Source organism: Panulirus ornatus, chromosome 10, assembly GCF_036320965.1.
Source record: "Panulirus ornatus isolate Po-2019 chromosome 10, ASM3632096v1, whole genome shotgun sequence".
NCBI lineage: Eukaryota > Metazoa > Arthropoda > Malacostraca > Decapoda > Palinuridae > Panulirus > Panulirus ornatus.
Window position 1 is genome coordinate 55,177,212 of NC_092233.1, and position 22,810 is coordinate 55,200,021.

The 22,810-nt window shown below is 38.3% G+C and overlaps 1 protein-coding gene across 1 annotated transcript in view; it reads right to left on the bottom strand.

Annotated features, from left to right (window-relative positions):
* Positions 1-1,338: 1,338 nt before the first annotated feature.
* Positions 1,339-22,810, bottom strand: part of LOC139750959 (ATP-dependent RNA helicase DDX24) — a 33,524-nt gene continuing 12,052 nt past the window's right edge. The window contains exons 6-11 of the mRNA XM_071665913.1: positions 14,884-15,064; positions 14,191-14,331; positions 12,508-12,636; positions 9,629-9,790; positions 3,987-4,273; positions 1,339-1,870 (exon numbers count right to left, since the gene is read on the bottom strand). Coding sequence (XP_071522014.1) covers positions 1,498-1,870; positions 3,987-4,273; positions 9,629-9,790; positions 12,508-12,636; positions 14,191-14,331; positions 14,884-15,064 — 1,273 coding nt within the window. The 3' untranslated portion in view covers positions 1,339-1,497. The remainder of the gene's footprint in view (positions 1,871-3,986; positions 4,274-9,628; positions 9,791-12,507; positions 12,637-14,190; positions 14,332-14,883; positions 15,065-22,810) is intronic.

Consider the following 22,810-nt stretch of genomic DNA (forward strand, 5'->3'; position numbering starts at 1 on the left):
TCAGACAAATGGTCATATGTAACTTGACAGATCAAGATTATCAAAGCTTTTGATTGTCCTGAATACTTGTTTTAGATCACCTCTTAACCAGCTCTTTTTAAACTAGATAGATTCATGTTGTTCAATCTGATCTCACAGGATTTGTTTCTCAGTCCAGGAATCATCTTGGTAGTTCATTGCTATACTTTCTCCATTTTATGTGTTTTCTTTAGGTAGGGTGACTAAAACTGAACACAACTTTCAGGATGTGGAAGAACCAATGAATTGTAGAGTAAGGGTGATTTCCCCGGACTTAAATTCGAAGGCCCTGTCTTGGACAATCGCATGTTTACCAAATGGCGTCCTAGCTTCATCTCTTTGATGTATATCAACTGACTGTTATATTTCTCTCTTGAGTCTCTCCTGATGATGTGATTATTACACGAAAGTGCACTTGGGAACTTATCGTGTTTCATTTTCCCCGTGGACTCATAGGAATATAATGAAATATAGATATACGATTGAGGTCAATCCCTGATGTACCTCAAATTGACAACTATATAAGATGCATGGTGGCGGAGAGAAACAGCATCAGTAATCAAGCATGACAAATGAGCGCTATGCATTTGCCCTCTCATTCTGGAGAAAAATCTTTTTTAGTTATAAAGTGTCTACAAATAAACCTTGTCTGTCTCCTCCATACATTTACAAAGGTGATGTCATCCTTACATTTTACGACTGAAGTCATTTCCCCCATGGCCTTGATTATCATCAGCAGACATCTGGACATAGAATTGGCAAAGATCCTGAAGTATTCGATGTCCATGTTATGGGTTCAAAGGGGCTTGATCCCCTGAATGAAGCAAGGCACTGATGAGGAGCTGCAGGAAGCAGCAGCTTTATCATGCTTTCCATGAGCCCAGTGTCCCTAGAAATCTCACTGTACCTATATTTTCTTGCTTCCAGGTGAGAAGTTGGGCTTTCTCCTCCTTATAAAGATAACTAACCATCTTGAACCATAGGAGGAAGAATTACCAGAAGAAAATTCCCAAAATGAAGTGGCAGCCTGGAAGAGTAAACAAAGAGTATTCTTCCCTCAAGATAGCCTGAGGAATGCTGAGGAGTTTGCTGGTGTTTATACCATTAGAAGCACTAATCTCAACGACCAGATGAACGATTTCATCCTTGTACTCAGAGTAAACCTTTGTCATATATTGCCTTTGAAAATATGGGGGCAGGAGGATGTGAACAGTATCATTTGCTATTTGCATACAATGTACATCTCTTATTGTCTCATTTAGCACACAGGAGATTCACAGATAGTGTTCGTTCACCCCTATCCTCAAGGATAATAAAACATTTTCAAACAACATATTTTATAATCATTCCTTATTCAGATATATGCCAAACAATCTGAACAACAGTGATGGGCCTATTCATAAGACCTAATGATCTTTATTTGTCCAAATTTGAATCTGCAAACTACCTAACATTCGATCTTTGTTATTCTGTACTTTTCTAGTTACCTTTTTTCTGTTTCAGTTTCCTCTTTTGAAATCCCTTAAATTTCTTATTGTTCAGTCTCCGTACTGGGGTTTTAAACTTAAATTTTTTCAGGAGTTCTGAATATTCCTTAGACTCCTTTTTCATAACATGTAAAGCTTTATTTGAAGTGTCGTTTTTATCATCTTTACCATTACTTTGATCAAAATCAGCAGCAAGTGGTAAAACAAGAGACCCTGTATGAGTTGGGTATTTGCCAGAAAAATTAAAGGTTATAAAAGGAGTTGCAAGCATTTTCATCAACATTGCCCGCTTGTTCTGGAGATCACGTTTTTCACGAGCAGCCTTCATGGATTTTTCTCTTTCATGGTCATCATCGTAGTCTTCTCTGCAAAGGGAAATGTGAAATAAAAATCTACTGACGAATTCAAATCAAAGATATTTTTCCCTGCTGAAGCTGAAGGGGGAACCTGTGAGTAGAGGCTGCTGAAGTGTGAGGCAGGGGTGACCTTTCTTATTTCTAGCAGGGAGTTGGTGGTTAGTTATGGAGTGGTTTGGGAGGAAAGGGAGTCTATGTTGAGCATGTTAAGGTGAGACTTGAGAGGATCTCTGTTTCTTTATGCAAGTGTTGAATTTTGTAGTTGCTAGCCAGCCAATGATTGTTCTGAGTGTTCTATTTGTATGGTCTGCAACTCTGCTGTATTTGCTTTGGAGAGGGTGGAATACCAGGTAGGTGAGGCATAGTTCATGGTGGGATGGTTGAATTGTTTGCAAAGGATGCTAAAGGATTCATTTTCTTGTCCAAATCTACATATCTTACAAATGCATTCATAATTTCCCTCTGAAATCTTTCTAAGGAACAGTCCTGGTGTTACCCACAGCCTCTTTCTAAAGGCTCTTGCTTCCCAAAGGTGCATTACTTCCAACAGCAAAGAAATGTGGAATCCTTTGGAGTAAGAAGTTCTTTGATGAGACTATACTCCCAGTGATACAGCCTCATCAAAGGTGATTTTTCTTTGTGGTGAAACCTTGAGCAGGTAGAGTCCAGTAACACCAATCTGTATAACACTCATCACCTTCACAATGAAACAAAGATCCTCCTGGACAATTCCACCTCAACATGCTGAGCACTCAGTTCAGTGGAACAGCACTAAACCTTTCCCACTCAAACCACTCCATAATCAACCAACCCTCTAGTAGAAAAGAAAAGCTTACCCTTGCCTCACACTTCAGTAATCTCTACTCAAAGATCTTACCCATTCTCCCAAAATAACTAACAAAACATACATACAGTGAAATAACCCAACAAATACAACATATACCCACCCAACTCAGTCTTAAACAAACAGTAACACACTAAATATACAATCATCAGAAGCCACACGCCCAGACGAACACTACAAACTTCATTTCAACATATCCCAAGACCCCTCATGTCCACAATGCAACTGCCATAATGAAGATACCAAGAACTTACTATTCTAATAGCCCTGCAGTCTCTGGACACACATCACTACATTTTATGACCTATGGCATTCCTTAGCTAAAGAATCATCTCTTAGTTCTTACTCCTCCATCCCTTCACTTTCACTTAACTGAATGCGGCAGACTGCCTCATTGTGCAATCATCTACCTTTCCTGTGAGGTCCCACTTTTATATGTACACCATATAAACAGCATCTACCAGTTTTTTATTTTGCAGTCTTGCTCCGTCAGTTATCCAGTTTGTCCACCTACTCTAGTGCTCTCTAGAGTTTTTCATGGTCCCTACATTCTTCACCTTGTCCTCTAGGTGGTTTACTCTAAGCATAAGCTTTTCTACCACAGCCATAATATGGGTCTTATCAAATGTCTAGTTCCTAGCTCTTCCATATCATCTTTACTTAAAAAGCCCATAAACTTTTCTACTCCCAAATTTTCATTGAACATCCTGGCATCACCTTTCAGTTTAATCTCATTCATCAAATTCATGCCTTCAATATTTTCATTCTGTCTCAGGAGTAACCCCTTGTTTCTTCCATTTTTCTTTATAACAGTACCCATGATAATTTAGTGATTAATTTGGAGATGGGCTAGTCTGGTTGGTTTGACAATAAGCTTAGCTTAGTATGGTGTGCCTGAAAAGTCTATTCTTCTTGCTATAACTTACAATATTTCATCTGCCTGATTTATGCAATGCTAATGGCCTTATTATGCAATGATACAAGACTGAAGATAATAGCTTCTTTACCTTGTAGCTTAAAATACAGGGAAGGATTACCTAAGCTTTTGATGGATGTACATCAGTTTACATATCAATGTAAATATGTACAAGTAGTGATGCTTGTTTACTTGAATATAAATCACATCTCTACCTACATACAGCTTTATGTGAATATGGTATAGTGGCCGCAAATGAACTTCTACAAGAAGTATTTGTGTGATGTACCACTGATCGTGCTTAAGTTTTTGTGCAGTGTGTGTTCACATAACTTTTAAGCATGCAAAATGATAAGTCTGCTTACTCTTCAATAAGTAATTCCGCTTCCTGTGCAGTTCTTCTGAGCCAGTCCTTTTCAGCATTGGTCTTACGAAGTGTGTGTTCCATTTTCTCTATAGTTGAAGCCAATCGGAGCCGCTTTGTCACTTGACTCATAACATTTATATCAACAGGAAACTGCGGCAGGTCTGTGGCTCGGTTAAGTGTCTTACACAACCGATGGTATCTGCTGACTTCTGCTGACTCAATCAAAAGGATGCTAAGTCCCTCCTGGCTGGCTCGAGCAGTGCGACCACTTCGATGAATATAAACCTGACAGAGAAACTGTTTGCTTAAACATGGCTTTAATAAAAACATTCACATCATGAATTTTCCTATTCACCACCATCCTTTTTGTCAAAGCACACAGGAGAAAGTAACTAACTGCTATAAAGTGATGTGAAACTTTGTTCCTAATGCCACAGAGTGAATGAAGAATATCAAAACTCTCAAATTACTCACACACAAACACACACACACACTCACAATCCATGTCCAATATATGAAGGTGAAACATGAACTTTCAAACTTATACAAGTGTCATACCTTCATGAAAGAAGCTATTCTCACTATTTCTTCATCATGCTTAAGTCTCTTACTATTTCCTCCTTTTTCCTTAATTCCTTTATACATAAAATAATTCATAAAAATACTTTATTAGTAACATTTATAAGTACTAAAAACATATCTGCAGAAATTGGCAAATATGAATACACCAACACAAACTGTGCACTTACCACTCCTGTCATGTCTGCAAGGTGACTGTTACTGGAAGCTTTTGGCACCCATGTGCACCCACTATCCAGAGAGTATCCTTGAAACTTTGTTGGGAATTCTCAATGCTGAGATTTCTGTCTCTGAATGTTGTTCACATGGTGAAGACCTTCATTTGCAAATGTTAAAGGGTTAAAAGGATTAGTTAACCCCTTTTACCTGGCTACCTACGTGATTTCATGATAAAAGTTAGTGTAGACCAAATTTTTGCACCATGGCAAGAAATGGAGAAAACCGCTACAGAAGAAAAGGAAAGTGCATTCAGTATTAATGAATTTAGAAAAAGCACATGATCAAACTAACAGGACAGACCTTTGTGAAGTTATGACTCTATACAGTATGCAAGGTAGACATATAAGTGCTTTTAAATATAATAGAAATAGCTCATGGGTGAAAGTAAACAGCAGTATAGGCAAGGGATTTGGAAAAAAAGAAAAAAGGGAATGCAATACCAATGTGTAATGTTACCATGGTTATTTATAATCAAGCAGGCACATAAATATTTTTCTTGGTGCTTCTGAAATATGTGAGTTTTTCTCATGAAATGATAAAATATCATATTACAATAACAAAACAACAGAAAAATAAGAGAAATAGGCCTCAACATACCCACGTAAAAATAAACCTACTGGTGGGAGCACACTACTGAGTTAGTGTAAAACGCCACACAGCCTGGTGTCATTATGCTTTGACTGTCACTTCCTTATCTACACAGTGTTTTGATGCACATAGTTCTTTTTCATGCCATACAACAGATTATTATTTGCATCACTAAATTCCTCATTATCAAGGAGCAAATACTTTGTGGTCTACTGTGACATCCACTCCACACTATGGTTAAAGAGTAACTGAAGAACTCTTTTGTAAATTAAATGATGTAAAAGGGGAAACAGAAGAAGGAGTCATGCGGGGAGTGCTCATATTCCTCGAAGGCTCAGGTTGGGGTGTCTAAATGTGTGTGGATGTAACCAAGAAGAGAAAAAAGGAGAGATAGGTAGTATGTTTGAGGAAAGGAACCTGGATGTTTTGGCTCTGAGTGAAACGAAGCTCAAGGGTAAAGGGGAAGAGTGGTTTGGGAATGTCTTGGGCGTAAAGTCAGGGATTAGTGAGAGGACGAGAGCAAGGGAAGCACTACTCATGAAAGACGAGTGGTGGGAGTATGTGATAGAGTGTAAGAAAGTAAACTCGAGATTGATATGGGTAAAACTGAAAGTGGATGGAGAGAGATGGGTGATTATTGGTGCATATGCACCTGGGCATGAGAAGAAAGATCACGAGTGGCAAGTGTTTTGGGAGCAGCTGAGAGAGTGTGTTAGTAGTTATGATGCATGAGACCAGGTTACAGTGATGGTTGATTTGAATGTGCAAAGGTGAGTAATGTGGCAGTTGAGGGAATAATTGGTGTACATGGGGTGTTCAGTGTTGTAAATGGGAATGGTGAAGAGCTTGTAGATTTATGTGCTGAAAAAGGACTGGTGATTGGGAATACCTGGTTTAAAAAGAGAGATATACATAAGTATACATATGTAAGTAGGACAGATGGCCAGAGAGCGTTATTGGATTACATGTTAATTGATGGGCGTGCAAAAGAGAGACTTTTGGATGTTAATGTGCTGAGTGGTGCAACTGGAGGGATGTCTGATCATTATCTTGTGGAGGCAAAGGTGAAGATTTGTAGAGGTTTTCAGAAAAGAAGAAAGTTGGGGTGAAGAGAGTGGTGAGAGTAAATGAGCTTGGGAAGGAGACTTGTGTGGGGAAGTACCAGGAGAGACTGAGTACAGAATGGAAAAAGGTGAGAACAAAGGATGTAAGGGGAGTGGGGGAGGAATGGGATGTATTTAGGGGAGCAGTGATGGCTTGTGCAAAAGATGCTTGTGGCATGAGAATTGTGGGAGGTGGGCAGATTAAAAAGGGTAGTGAGTGGTGGGATGAAGAAGTAAGATTATTAGTGAAGGAGAAGAGAGAGGCATTTGGACGATTTTTGCAGGGAAATAATGCAAATGACTGGGAGATGTATAAAAGAAAGAGGCAGGAGGTCAAGAGAAAGGTGCAAGAGGTTAAAAAGAGGGCAAATGAGAGTTGGGGTGAGAGAGTATCATTAAATTTTAGGAAGAATAAAAAGGTGTTTTGGAAGAAGGTAAATAAAGTGCGTAAGACAAGGGAGTAAATGGGAGCATCAGCGAAAGGGGCTAATGGGGAGGTGATAACAAGTTGTGGTGATGTGAGTAAGAGATGGAGTGAGTATCTTGAAGGTTTGCTGAATGTGTTTGATGATAGAGTGGTAGATATAGGGTGTTTTGGTCGAGGTGGTGTGCAAAGTGAGTGGTAAACAGTGAAGAGGTAGTAAAAGCTATGCAGAAGATGAAAACTGGCAAGGCAGCGGGTTTGGATGGTATTGCAGTGGAATTCATTAAAAAAAAGGGGGTGACCGTATTGTTGACTGGTTGGTAAGGTTATTAAATGAATGTATGACTCATGGTGAGGTGCCTGAGGATTGGCGGAATGCTTGCATAGTGCCATTGTACAAAGGCAAAGGGGATAAAAGTGAGTGCTCAAATTACAGAGGTATAAGTTTGTTGAGTATTCCTGGGAAATTATATGGGAGGGTATTGATTGAGAGGATGAAGGCATATACAGAGCATCAGATTGGGGAAGAGCAGTGTGGTTTCAGAAGTGGTAGAGGATGTGTGGCTCAGGTGTTTGCTTTCAAGAATGTATGTGAGAAATACTTAGAAAAGCAAATGGATTTGTATGTAGCATTTATGGATCTGGAGAAGGTATATGATAGAGTTGATAGAGATGCTCTGTGGAAGGTATTAAGAATATATGGTGTGGGAGGCAAGTTGATAGAAGCAGTGAAAAGTTTTTATCTGATATGTAAGGCATGTGTACGAGTAGGAAGAGAGGAAAGTGACTGGTTCTCAGTGAATGTTGGTTTGCGGCAGGGGTGCGTGATGTCTCCATGGTTGTTTAATTTGTTTATGGATGGGGTTGTTAGGGAGGTGAATGCAAGAGTTTTGGAAAGAGGGGCAAGTATGCAGTCTGTTGTGGATGAAAGAGCTTGGAAAGTGAGTCAGTTGTTGTTCACTGATGATACAGTGCTGGTGGCTGATTCGGGTGAGAAACTGCAGAAGCTGGTGACTGAGTTTGGTAAAGTGTGTGAAAGAAGAAAGCTGAGAGTCAATGTGAATAAGAGCAAGGTTATTAGATACAGTAGGGTTGAGGGACAAGTCAATTGGGAGGTAAGTTTGAATGGAGAAAAACTGGAGGAAGTGAAGTGTTTTAGATATCTGGGAGTGGATTTGGCAGCAGATGGAACCATGGAAGTGGAAGTGAATCATAGGGTGGGGGAGGGGGCAAAAGTTTTGGGAGCGTTGAAAAATGTGTGGAAGTTGAGGATGTTATCTCAGAAAGCAAAAATGGGTATGTTTGAAGGAATAGTGGTTCCAACAATGTTATATGGTTGTGAGGCGTTGGCTATAGATAGAGTTGTGCGGAGGAGGGTGGATGTGCTGGAAATGAGATGTTTGAGGACAATATGTGGTGTAAGGTGCTTTGATCAAGTAAGTAATGAAAGGGTAAGAGAGATGTGTAGTAATAAAAAGAGTGTGGTTGAGAGAGTAGAAGAGGGAGTTTTGAAATGGTTTGGTCACATGGAGAGAATGTGTGAGGAAGTATTGACAAAGAGGATATATGTGTCAGTGGTGGAGGGAACGAGAAGTGGGAACCAAACTGGAGGTGGAAAGATGGAGTGAATAAGGTTTTGAGTGATCAGGGCCTGAACATGCAGGAGGGTGAAAGGCATGCAAGGAATAGAGTGAATTGGAACGATGTTGTATACCGGGGTCGACGTGCTGTCAATGGATAAAACCAGGGCATGTGAAGTGTCTGGGGTAAACCATGGAAGGTTTTGTGGGGCCTGGATGTGGAAAGAGAGCTGTGGTTTCTGTGCATTATACATGACAGCTAGAGACTGAGCGTGAAAGAAAGTGGCCTTTGTTGTCTTTTCCTAGCGCTACCTCGTGCACATGCGGGGGGAGGGGGTTGTCATTTCATGTGTGGCGGGGTGGCGACAGGAATGAATAAGGGCAGACAGTATGAATTATGTACATGTGTATATATGTATATGTCTGTGTGTGTATATATATATATATGTATACGTTGAGATGTATAGGTATGTATCTGTGCGTATGTGGACGTGTATGTATATACATGTGTATGTGGGTGGGTTGGGCCATTCTTTCGTCTGTTTCCTTGCGCTACCTCACCAACGCAGGAGACAGCGACAAAGTATAATAAAATAAATATATAGATAAATGAAAAGGCCTCATCTTGTGCCACTACCACTGATTACCAGAAACTCAATAGCTGGCCAACAGCACAGATCGTAGATCTCCATGAAGTCCCCCTCTACCAAACATAAGCAGATCTACAAGAGGTCTGGGTATATGGTTAAATACTTTTATGTACAGCGTTTGATGTGAAATATGAAGGAAACAAAGTGACCAAACTACAGAGCTAAACCAAGGTGAGAAAGAAGAGGAGTAACAAAATTTATTGTATGCAGATGATGCTGTTCTGTTTGCTAAATCAGAGAAGGAGTTGTAAAAGACAGCTGGTTGCCTTGACGATGTGCAAGATATACATTTTGAAAGGGCATCCACTGCCCAACAAATAAACTTATCAAGTTGAAGCCCAACACATCACATATTTTATTCTATTTGTAATGTTTAACTAAGTATTCTTTACAACAGATTACTTCCCAAATTAACATCAACTTCCTCTTTAGCCTTAAGAGAAAAGAAAAACATCAGCACTGAAACTTGATCCATGCATAAAATACTAACACATTACCTCAGCTGTACGTGGGACTTGGTAATGAATAACATGCTGGATGTTTGGAATGTCTAAACCACGAGCAGCAACATCTGTGGCAAACAACAATGCTTGAGGATTACTTGAAAACTGTTCTAAACTCTTGAGGCGCTTTTTCTGATGCAGTGAAGCATGAAGAGACTGAAACAGTAAACAATTATATTATCATTCACTTCTTTCCCATTTCCATGTGTTGAATCAAGGAAAAATAGGTATACACCTTTAAGTGGATATAAATTTGCAGAACTAGGGTACCCAGTCCTTATCTTACAGGCCAACAAAGAGCAGGGATACCAAATTTCATGTTGCTATTATGGTTTTTGAAATCATATCAAAGGCTATGGATAATATAATCTGTAAGAGAGCATATGATAAGGTTAATAGAGATGCTTTGTGGAAAGTCTTAAGAGTATATGGTGTGGGGGGGTAAGCTGCTAGAATCAGCGCAAAGTATTTATCAAGGATGTAAGGTATGTGTACGAAAAAGAAGAAAGGAGAGTGATTGGTTCCCAGTGAAGGTCAGTCTGCAGCAGGGGTGTGCGATGTCCCCATGTTTAATTTGTTTATGGATGGGGTGGTTAGGTCGGTAAATTAAAAAGTTTTGGAGAGGGACAAGTATGCAGTGTGCTGGGGATGAGAGCACCTGGAAAGTGAGTCAGTTGTTCACTGATGATACAGCTCTAGTGGCTGATTCGAGGGAGAAACTGCAGAAGTTGGTGACCGAGTTTGGAAAAGTGTGAGAAAGAAGAAAGCTGACAATGAATGTGAATAAGAGCAAGGTTATTAGATTCAGTAGGGATGAGGGACAAGATAATTGGGATGTAAGTTTGAATAGAGGAAAATTGGAGGAAGTGAAGTGTTTTAGATATCCGGGAGTGGACTTAGCAGTGAAAGGAACCTTAGAAGCAAAAGTGTCACAGGGTATGGGAGAAGGCAAAGGTTTTGGGAGCAATGAAGAATGTTTGGAAAGAGAGAATGTTATCTCGGAGAGCAAAAATAGGTATGTCTGAAGTAATAGTAGTTCCAACAGTATCATATGGTTGCGAGGCATGGGCTATCAATAAGGTTGTAGGAGGAAGGTGGATGTGTTGGATATGAAATGTTTGAGGACAATATGTGGTGCAATGTGGTTTGATCGAGTAAGTAATAAAAGGGTAAGAGAGATGTGTGGAAATAAAAAGAGTGTGGTTGAAAGAGCAGAAGAGGGTGTTGAAATGGTTTTGACAAATGGAGAGAATGAGTGAGGAAAGGTTGACAAAGGGAATATATGTGTCAGAGGTGGAGTGAACAAGGAGAAGTGGGAGACCAAATTGGAGGTGGAAGGATGGACTGAAAATAATTTTGAGCGATCGTGGACTGAACATACAGGAGGATAAGAGGCGTTTAAGGAATAGAGTGAATTGGAACGATGTGGTATACCAGGGTCGATGGGCTGTCAGTGGACTGAACCAGGGAATGTGAAATGTATGGGATAAACCATGGAAAGGTCTGTGGGGCCTGGATGTGGATAGGGAGCTGTGTTTTCAGTGCAATACACATGACAGCTGGAGACACTGTGAATGAATGGGGCCTTTTTTGTGTTTTCCTGGCAATGCCAAGCTGAAGCAGGGGGTAGCAATGCTTTTTCCCCATGGAGAGCAAGTGGCACTAATCATGTGACCCGATGTCTGACCTTCCTCTCCTTACATGGTGTGAGGCAGGGATTTCTGGTGGATATTTCTAAACAATCATTTCATCTACCAGTTTGTCACATTTATAGTGGCCAGAGGACATATTTACATTATGACCAATTGTGTCAGAGATCAAACATGATTCAATTACATTTATTTCACTGAAACAATTTGAGATAGCTATGGTCTTAGCTCCTTCCCAGTAGATATGGTGATCAAAGGCAGCTTTATGATGAAATAAGCCATTGCTCTGTTGGGTTATCCTAACACTATACTTATGTTGTGAGATCCTAGTCTCCAAATCTTTCCCTGACTGCCCAACATAAAACTGGTTACAGTCTTTACATAGGACTTTATATACATCATCTGTATTATTTAATGGGCTATTTTTGATGAGGGCTTTCTTGATGGTGTTGTATATTTGAATACTACTTGCCCATTAAGTTTTTGAGAAAGTGAATACATTTGAGAAAATTCTTAGGGAAGGGAAGAACATGGGTTCTATGAAAACTTTTACATTCTGGCTTATATCATTATTCTTTAGAGACAGATGCTCGTTAACTTCTCTCTCATAATAATTTATAATATGTCCATTACCCCTTTTGGTGCAACCCAAAAAAAGGATGAATTACTAGGGCTCCCAAAGACCTTGGTAATCCACTAGTGTCCATGGTGGGCAAGTGTGAGCTTTTCTTGAACCTTATCATATCTATGGAACACACTGCTGCCCACAGCACACATCTAAAGCCCACTAGGACTTTGGCTTGGCCAATATGTTTAACCCAGTGTTTTTCATACAATGAAAATTTTCAAACCTAATTCAAGAGAAAAGCATTGGTTTTGATATTTTTCTGCACTAATCATAAAAATAAAGAAAAATTACAAAACACAAGGGATTCTAAATTTACATTATTAAGACTGACTAGTCTGGTAATGTATTTGTCCTCAAGAAGGAATGGTTAAGTTCCAAAGAAATAAAAAGTTTTGATAGTTTTTGTGGACTTTTTTCCACAGAAAAAAAAACAGCTATTATTCGAGGAAAAAACAAAATAACACTGAGATGGTTAAAGAAGAGAAAAGGAGGAAGTTAAACCAAAGTCCGGACTATATCATTTATAATGTATGTGGAATTAAATCCTTCTCTAGCAATCTAAATAAACATACTGCTTTTAGGTTACAATGACAAACCTGTGGCTTGCACTGAAGCACAGTAAAAAGATTCTGTAGTCTTCGCACACAATCAATGCTGTTGCAAAACACCAAAGTACGTCCTGGATAACACTTCAAGATATAGTACAAGTAACGGTCTTTTTCTTCCTGAAAAAAGGGGATAGCAAAATATTCACCAAACATCAATAAACATTCCCAATCCATACATTATACAACTGAATTACTTCTGTAAGATTTTACCTTTTTCTTTCCATTCAAGGCTTACCAAAAGTAAATATGACAACAAGAATAACTCTATACAAATACTGAACCAGCACTGCCACTAAAGTGAGTTTGATGAGATATTCATGAATATTAGTGTTACTAGTAAACTTTTGAACTAATCAACAATTTGTGATGCAGCTTTTGATCTAACATTTTTCACATGTTATTGTTCATAAATGATTATTCTATAATACAACATACACCAAAGGGTAAATCTCATCACCATTACAAAGCAACTTTGTTGGTCTTAGCTATAAATATGAACAAATCTAATACTTTCATCCCTTCTGGTAACAGAATATCTCTAATTAACTAAATTTATAATAATTAATTCTCTGCAGAAAGATTGGCATGCACTTCAAACCATAAAATTTGTCTGTAGATCCATTGATGGATTTCAGTGAATTTTCAAGTATTTGGACACACTGGATTCAGAGTTCACCAGTGCAAATATTCAAGAGGATGCACATTTAGACATCAATGAGCAAGATTTAATATTGTTTGATAAGTGAACACATAGACTGACAACAGCATATCAATATGCCTGTCTTGTAACATACTACAGAAAAATTGTTACAATGAAAATGTAATGTGTAAATCTATGTATGTGCAATGGGAACATAAAAGTAAAACTTCCACATATGCACATAACAAGATATGGATATTTACAAGAAGAATGATTAGTGCTCATATGTTTGGTAGATGAGATGTTGTTCCGTGTAAAAGAGATGAGAAACACTGCATACCCTCCATCTCTAGAAGGAGGATATGCAGTGAGAACAAATGAGGTCTTGAGCTATTACAGATAAAGACCTCGATGGAATGATATATCATCGGGCACAATTGAAATGACAAGTCATGATGGTGAAAGTATGATGGGAGACTTATATCTCACATGATGAATCAATTTATGTTCCCAGTAAAAATGTGAGAAGTACAAAGAAATCTGTCTCAGTTTAGCACACCATACATGGGTTAAGGATGTGTATGAAAGAAGTGTTGGGTTGTATGAGCCTGATCCACTCCATACAAATGGGAAGCAAGTATCTGGTACAACAGAGTAGTTAAGATAGAGCAATAAAGTTCCACTAACTTTCTGAGAATAATACAGCAATTTGGATAGAAGGAAGTTGCAGCAATGTTGAGTTCTGAATAACAAAATTCTAGAGAAATAGCAAATATAGAGGATAATTTCATGGATATACAGATAAAACAGATGGAGAGAAAATGATGAAATGACTAAGTAAAGAAATGGGAATGAATCCTGGGAAGTAGGAAGAGGTGAATGAACTAAGAGAAGTTTTTATAAAGATGGATTTCTGTAAATACACGTGGAAATAGTAGCGTTTGAAGATCATTTACTGAATATCTTTTGACAGAGACATAGATAATGCAAGATAAAGAAAACTGATACCCTTAGCACCAAATACCATATACCTTAATACAGTTAATTTTGGCCTCTGTCAAACTTTCTGCTGTTCCAAACTTTTGTGTCACATCCACAATTTTGGGATTTGGTTTAACCCCAGTCATCTTTGCAAGTTCACTAATTTTCAGTTCAGATGTCATTTCTTTTACCTGAGGGGTAAAAACATGTCTTTAGCATATAACAAATATCAATAAATACACTAAATCAAGAAATACCATTCAATCACTGGACAAAACTACATCTACTAAAAAACTCAAATTACACAAGGCCATAGTGGAACACAGTTTTCCAATTTCCACATTATCTAAATACTACCATAAAATTTCATCCTGTGACATGCATTAAAACGATTTCTTGGGGTATACCTAGATATGGTACAATATCTATTACTGTGCAAATAGTGTTCATGTATTTTGTGATCATATAAGTTTTGTTCAGCTGAACTGTTACATTTCAAAAGCTTCATATCCTTTATATATTTCAGGAAAATGTATTAGGTTAAACCAACTTTATGCACTGATCAATGAAGTTAATCAAAATAAGAATGATCAGTCATGAAAGCCTTCACTCCTTACCTATAATGTGAAGCAAACTAATGATGCTCTTTGCCTTTTTGTACTTAGTCATTTCTACAAAGTTCAATTTCACTTCTGAGAGAGAGACAGACAAAGAAACTGTCAGAAAATGTGTCATATACTTACCTTCTTTTTCATAATCAACCTCTTTGGAACAGGGTGAACAATGGAGAGTGTTGCAGACATAACAAAAGTCTGACGTTTCTCAAGAGCAGATTTGTTGCTATTAATCAGCTCCAAGAGCTGTGTTAATTCTTGAAAGTGTCCACGCTCAAGCATGCGATCAGTCTCATCTATGGCTAGGTATCTGTATTAAAGAAAGAATATGCAAAAATAATTCTGACTAGAAATCTTTGCATTCCTTTATCCGGTTCATTTTTCAATTCTAAATCCCTCAACCTCAGCAATATCCTTTGCTATCTTGTCTCTGGGTCACTGAAAGTGGTTCCATCTGACCCTCCCATATGAGTAATTAATGTGCTAACCTATGAGTGCATATGACACGATTTTGCTATGAGGCTGAGCTAGCTCTTAACGCTCACCACATATCCTGTTTGTTTTACAATAGTGTCGTTCTATCCTGCCGTATACTCTGTACATATGACTACCTTGGGTTCATCCAGAGCAGAGTTTAACCATCAGTCCAATCTTTCATTTAAGATTTCAGTATTCTCTCCTTGCAGCTTTCACATTTCACTGGGCAAAGCACTGAGGAGCCTCTCCATTTTTCTTGCTCTCTTGCTTTCTGGGCTCTCAAGTAATTCAGTTTGGTACTTAAATTTCACATATTCCATAGACTTCTTATGGGCTTGCTTACTCTGTTTCTTCCACACTGTGAAATTCTTATGTCTGTTCTCTTTAATCTTTTCTATTAGTTGCAATCTTTCTCTTCTTCTTAGACCATATAGTTCGAATTCTTTCAGTCTTTTATAATAGCTCTCTTAATCATGCACAATATCTTAAGTTAAAAGATGGTTAGGCTCCTAAACACCTGTCCCAACTTGAATTCATCTTAACTTGAATAACTAAATCTGGTTATAAGGGGTGTTATGGTCCTGACCACAAATTTTTCCAATCTAACCCTTATGGATGGACTATACTGTAACTAAAGCTGCTTACCACCCACATACAGTGGTTCAAATGATAATCTTCAAATTGCATGATACCTCACATGAGTACACTTGCATATCTGTGACATGGTGCACATGAGAAAAAATTTCATCTTTCTTTTAAATTACATGCATCAGATCTCACTAGGACTCCTAACACCAACCAGGCAGTGTTTACTGCTCCACTCACTCCTTTACTACACAACAGCTGCTACCTTACTGCAGTCACTCCACCCTCCTCCCCTACAACACAGAGAAAGATGAATCATCTGTTTTTTTCATTTTCATTATCTGGCATGTACCTCTTCAATTTCATAAAGCATACTTTATTGTGATTTTTGCTCTCACAACAGTAGGCAGGTTTTCTGATACTGGCAGCTTGAGGGTTGAATAAAACTTACCGAAAAAGGTACTATACCGTAACATGGTAATGAGGGCTTTAGTGCTCTTGGAGTGGGATGGGGTGGACTGAATGTTACTAGGAGTGATAGCAAGGGGCACAAAGGTTACCTATGTCACTCCTGAATCATCTGATTCAACAGCTATTGCCACATCACAGGTAATGCAGATATTTAACATACATAAAAAACATGGTGATTAGAGACTGAGCAAGACCTACAAACACTGTTATAACCATATTATAGCCATACTGATCCTCCTTACTATCTTTACTTCCTCATCACAAGTGATAACCTTACGTCCTGTATTTCCATAAGTATCATCAACATTCCTTCCATATGCACTAAAATGCCTACACCAAATGAGATGCAGTAAATAACAGGGTAATAGTGAACACATATGAATGTTAGTAGGCAGCCAATGACCAGGGAGATATATTACAAGTAAAACCTGCCTGAGTATCGAGAGGGTTAGTAACGGCTGCATAGTGAGCTAGCACTTCAGTGGTTATCACATTGCATTCCTCTGACCCAGGTAGCTGTCTTTTCTTTCTGCCTCAACCACTTGTGGACTACTGGCATTCTGTCCAGAAACATACAATCTCTCCTTGTCATACACAACAATTGATAATACTTAAGTTACACAGCGCATTCTTCGTAACTCTATATTTTTCTGCATTAATTCCATGTGCTAGCCCTGCCTTTTGGAAAAATGGTAGGAGCAACAGATAGTAATGGTAGGTAGGAAAATTTTGACAGGAGCATTAGGTAGAAGTAGTCAGTAGGAACATTAGGTTGGAGCCTCTTCAAACACAGCACTAGAGTTGCCCTTTGCCAATGGCCTGTTAAGGGAGAGGCACTAAAGGATAAGATGGACACTGGAGTTCACTAGATATGGAGACTTGCTGTGGCCAACCCCAGTTGGGAACAGGCATCAGAGATACAGATAGATAGTAAGATACAAATTCATTAAAATATGCAGAAAAATTGCACAACACCTCAAATAATGATGACATACTACATCAATGAAAGAAAATATTCTTTTAAATATCAAAAATATAAAGGTTACAAAAATCTTAGTTTTATCCAATATCTTGCAAGTCTTTATTATCACACTACTCATTACGTGACACAAGTGTTATAAAAAATTTTCTAACGTAAACCTCAAATTATATTTTGTTGCTTATAACAACTTCTATGTCTTCATTAGGTTTTTATCTCAGTCTCTTTCACAGTTGGGCCCTTGTAAGGTGTCACTGTTATACTGTTAAACATTACATGACTCATGCCTTCAAAATTTTCCTCAGTGACCATCAAGTTCTCCTCTGCCCATAATACAGGATGAGTATCCCTTATCTAAAAATGCTTGGGACCAAGAAGTGTTTCAGATTTTCTATTTTTTTTGGATTTTGGAATATTTGCATATACATAATGAGATATCTTGGGGATGGGACCCAAGCCTAAACACAAAATCCATTTATGTTTCATATACTCCTCATACAAATACCCTGAAGGTAATTCATAAAATATCTTCTTAATAGTTTTGCACATGAAACAAAGTTTGTGTAACAATAAACCATCAACCTCAGCTGCCCATGTGGACAATCTGTGGTTGTTTGGCATCTCCTTCATTCCTGACTCTGAATTTATATGCTACAGATAAACAATCATTTTCTTACACTTATTCATATATAAGTACTTAACGGTAAAAAAATATGGAATGCCATTAATACCATGATTAAATAATGTGCTTTGGCGTGGAGTTTACCACTTACAACATCATGTTGTCACTCAAAAAGTTTTGGATTTTGGAGCAATTTGGATTTCTGATTCGGGATGCTCAACCTGTATCTGAAGATTTTGAAATCTTAACATTCTTTTCTTCTAATCCTATCATTTTAATGACTCTGGTGACAAAAGTATAATTTCTTTCTAATCATTCTGTATATGAGTGATATTGTCATGAACAGTGTTGAAACTAATGCCTATGATGCACTTTATAAAACATCATCATGTTATATTTGGTTTGCCACTATTTTGAGTTTTCTGTATGCTGGAAAATTCACTGACCCACCTTTCTAATCTTCTTTTTTATGTTTTATATCTCTACTGTTTCAGACACTTTTTATGAAACTCTAGGAAATGCCTATGCAAAATCAGGAAAAACAGTATCCATCCTTATTCCTTGCATTACAAGTTTGTATGACGTACCTGTAAATATCTAACACCCGAGTTTGAGTATTTTACCTGGTACTAATCCATGGTTATCCCTGGGGATAGGGGAGAAAGAATACTTCCCACGTATTCCCTGCGTGTCGTAGAAGGCGACTAAAAGGGGAGGGAGCGGGGGGCTGGAAATCCTCCCTTCTCATTATTTTTTTTTAATTTTCCAAAAGAAGAAACAGAGAAGGGGGCCAGGTAAGGATATTCCCTCAAAGGCCCAGTCCTCTGTTCTTAATGCTACCTCGCTAACGCGGGAAATGGCGAATAGTTTAAAAAAAAACTAATCCATGGTGATCTTCAATTACAGATTTCTATCTATATAGCTACTTTATTTCATTTCATCCCTGCAGTAAGGGAGAAAGAATTCTACCTCCATATTCCCTGTGTGTCATAGAAGGCAACTAAAGGGGAAGGGAATTTACTCTTTACGGAAAGGGCTGGAAACAACCTCTCCTTTATGTACTTGAATTTCTAAAAGATAGAACAAAAGAAGGAGCCAAGTGGGGAGTGCTCATCCTCCTTGAAGGCTCAGGACGGGGTGTCTATATGTGTATGAATGTAATCTAGAAGAGAAGAAAGGAAAAATAGATAGCATTTTTGAAGAAACATACCTGGATGTTCTAGCTCTGAGTAAAACAAAGCTCAAGGGTAAGTAGAAAAAGGGTTTGGTAATGTCTTAGGAGTGAAATGACAAGAGATATTAAAGGAATACCAATACTATTGAAGCAGAAATTGTAGGAGTGTGTGAAAGTGTAAGTAAAACTGAAAGTGGATGGCAAGACATTAATGATTATTACTACTTAAGCATGTGGCCATGAGAAGAAAGATCATGGGAGGCAAGTGTTTTGGGAACAGCTGAGTGAGTGCATCACCAGTTTTGATGTAAAAGACCGAGTATTGGTGATAGGAAATTTAAATACCAAGGTGAGTAATGTGGCAGTTGAGGGTATGATTAGAGGGCTCGGGGTATTCAGTAAAGAGAATATAAATGATGAATGGCTTGTGGATTTGTGTGTTAAAAAAGGAATGGTGATTTGGAATACCTGGTATAAAAAGGGGGATAAACACAAGTAAACTTACATGAGGAGGAAAGATGGTCAGCAGGCATTACTGGATTACATATAATTGATGGGTATGTAAAAGAGAGACATTTGGATGTACATGTGCTGAGAGCAGCTGGTGGAATGTCTGATCACTACATTGTGGAGGAGAAAGTAAAGATTTTTAGTGGTCTTCAGAAAAGAGGAAACATTATTGGTGAGAAAAGAGTGGTGAAAGTAAGTGAGCTTGGAAAAGAGGTTTATGTTAAAAAATACCTGGAGAGAATAAGTAAATGAAGCTAGGGGAGTGGGTGAGGACTGGGAGGTATTTAGGAAAGCAGTGATAATACGTGTGAGAGATACATGTGGCATGAGAAAGTTGGGAAGCAGGTAAATTAGAATGGGTAGTGGATAATGGGATGAACTAATGTTGCCAGTGAAAAAAAAAAGAAAGTGTTTGGACATTACTTACAGGGAAGGAGTGCAAAATATTGGGAAACACATTAAAGAAAGCAACAGTAGGTCAAGAGGAAGGTAAGAGGGTTGAAAAAGAGGGCAAATGAGAGATGGGGTGAGAGAGTTTCAGTAAAGATCTTTTGGAAGGAGACTAATAATATGTGAAATGGGTAAATCAGTGATAAGGGAAAATGGGAAAGTGATAAAAGGTAGTTATGAGGTGAGGAGATGGAGTGAATATTCTAAAGGACATGAATGTGTTTGATTACAGGGTGACAGACATGAGGTGTCTAGGTCGGGGTGATATACAAAGTGAGAAAGTTATGGAGAGTAATTTGGTGAAGACAGAAGAGATGAAGAAAGTCTTACATAAGGTGATATGTGACAAGGCTGCTGGACTTGATGGTACTGCTGTTGAATCTTTTATGAGAGGGGGTGACTTCATTGTTAACTGGTAGTTTGGATTTTCAACGTATCTATGGATTATGGTTAGGTGCATGAGCATTGGTGGAACAAAAGTTGTTATGTATTTCCTTTTTATATCTTTAAAATATGCCATTATGCTTTCTCTTATAAATTAGGAATGATGTAAACCTTCTGGAGTGTTTGGCATTCTTTTATCATGTCACTGACATTATCATATAAATCATTACTAAAGAATTGTAAAAATCATAATCATTACCTTTTGTATAAAGAAGTGCTTACTATGCTAATGAAATAATTTTGGGAGCTTGAGCTAAATTGCTGGAACATAGATTCACACTCTCTCTTTCTTGCAAGCTAGGTGGATAAACATGTGCACCTGTAGTCTGTACAAATCAGGTTGGATTTGATCATGTTATTTGTCATCTGTCCTTGATTAATGGTTATATCAAAGGATAAAGGTGTAAACATTATCTGCAGAGGAGAGAGCAAGATTCATGCTGAGATTGTGAATTTCAGATCAAATTAGAGTAAATGTTTCAATGTCGAGTCTGCAACAGCATGTATTTCACATCTGGATTATAACTTGTACAATATTATTATTTTCAATATATTTTCGTTGATTGTTCAATATATATTTTCAGTGATCTTGTCCTAGTTACCTACTGAGATGTAATAAGTCAAAATTTGAGATTGCTGTCAGAGATGTTACTCACAGCTTTTACCTACATGCAGTAGCGTCTACATGGCCTAGCGTATCAATCACAACAAATATTCTACAAAAGACACCTGGGCTAATGAGTGGAGAGGTTGAGACCCAATGTAGTTGAAGGAGGTTGAGATCGTAACGATACATAGTGCCACTGTATAAAGTCAAGGGGGATAAAGCTGAGTGTTCAAATTATAGAGGTTTAAATTTGCTGAGTGCTCCTAGTAAGTTGTATGGGAGAGTGGTGACTGAGAGAGCAAAGGAATGTACAGAACATCAGACTGGGGAGGATCAGTGTGGTTTTAGAAGAGGTAAAGGATGTGTGGATCTGGTGTTTGCTTTCAAGAATGAGTGTGAAAAATACTTAAAGAAACAAATGAATATGTATGTGGCATTTATGGATCTGGAGACAGCATGTGATAAGGTTGATAGAGATGTCTTGTAGAAGGTCATAAGAATATATGGTGTGGGAGGAAAGCTACTGGAAGCAGTAAAAAATTTTCATCAAGGGTGTGAGGCATGAGTATCAGTAAGAGAGGAAGGTGAGTGGTTCCATGTGAAGGTTGGTCTGTGAAAGGGATGTGTGATATATCATCATGGCTGTTTAACTGTTTACAGATGAGTGGTGAGGGAGGTAAATGTGAGAGTCTTTGAGAGAAGGGCAAGTATGCAGTCTGGAGGGGATGAGAGGGCCAGGAAAGGGAATCAATGATACAGCACTGATGGCAAATTTGGCTGAGAAACTGCAGGAGTTGGTGACTGAGTTTTAAGGAGTGTGTGAGAGGAAGAAGCTGAAAGTAAATGTGAATAAAAGCATGGTTATTAAGTTTAACAGAGTTGTGAGACTGGTTAGTTCAGGTGTGAGTTTGAATGGAGAAAAATTGGGGGAAGCAAAGCATTTACGAGCCTGGGGGTGGACAAGGCAGCAAATGGAACCATGGAAGAGAAAGCAAGTCATGGGGTGGGTGAGAGGCATTGGTTCTTGTAGCATTCAAAAAATGTGTGGAAAGAGAGATGGTCATCTGAGAAGACAGAAATACGGGTATGTTTGAAGGCATAGCAGTCCCAAAAATCATATATATAGATGTGTGGAAGAATGTGGTGATGGAAAATGAAATATCTGAAGACAATATGTGGTGTGAGGTGGTTTGATTGAGGAATTACTGAAAGGGTAGGAGAGGTGTGGTAATGAAAAAAAAAAAGTGTGGTTAAGGGAGATGAAAGGGAAAGCTGAAATGGTTTGGACATATGGAGAAATTGAGTTAGGAAAGGTTAATAGAGACTACATATTAGTCAGATTTGGAGGGAACAAGGAGAAGGGGGAAACAAAGTAAAGATGGAGGGATGAGATGAAAAACAATTGAGTGATCAGGGTCCGAATATGAAGGAAGGTGAAAGGTGAGCATGGGATAGACTGAACTGGAAATAAGTGGTGGAACGGTCTGCAGGCCCTAGTTGTGGACAGGGAGCTGTGGTTTTGGTGCACAGCACATGTTAGCCAGAGAATGGTTGCGAGTGAATGTGGCATTTCTTCATCTGCTCCTGGCACTAACTCGATCATGTGGGAAATGGTAAATAAGTATGAAAAAAAATTCCATTTGTTTCAATATCTGTTTCCTAATCAATCTTTCAAAGACTTCAATCACATAAAAAATCAAACACATTAGTCTAGCATCCTTCCCAAGCCAGAGTGAT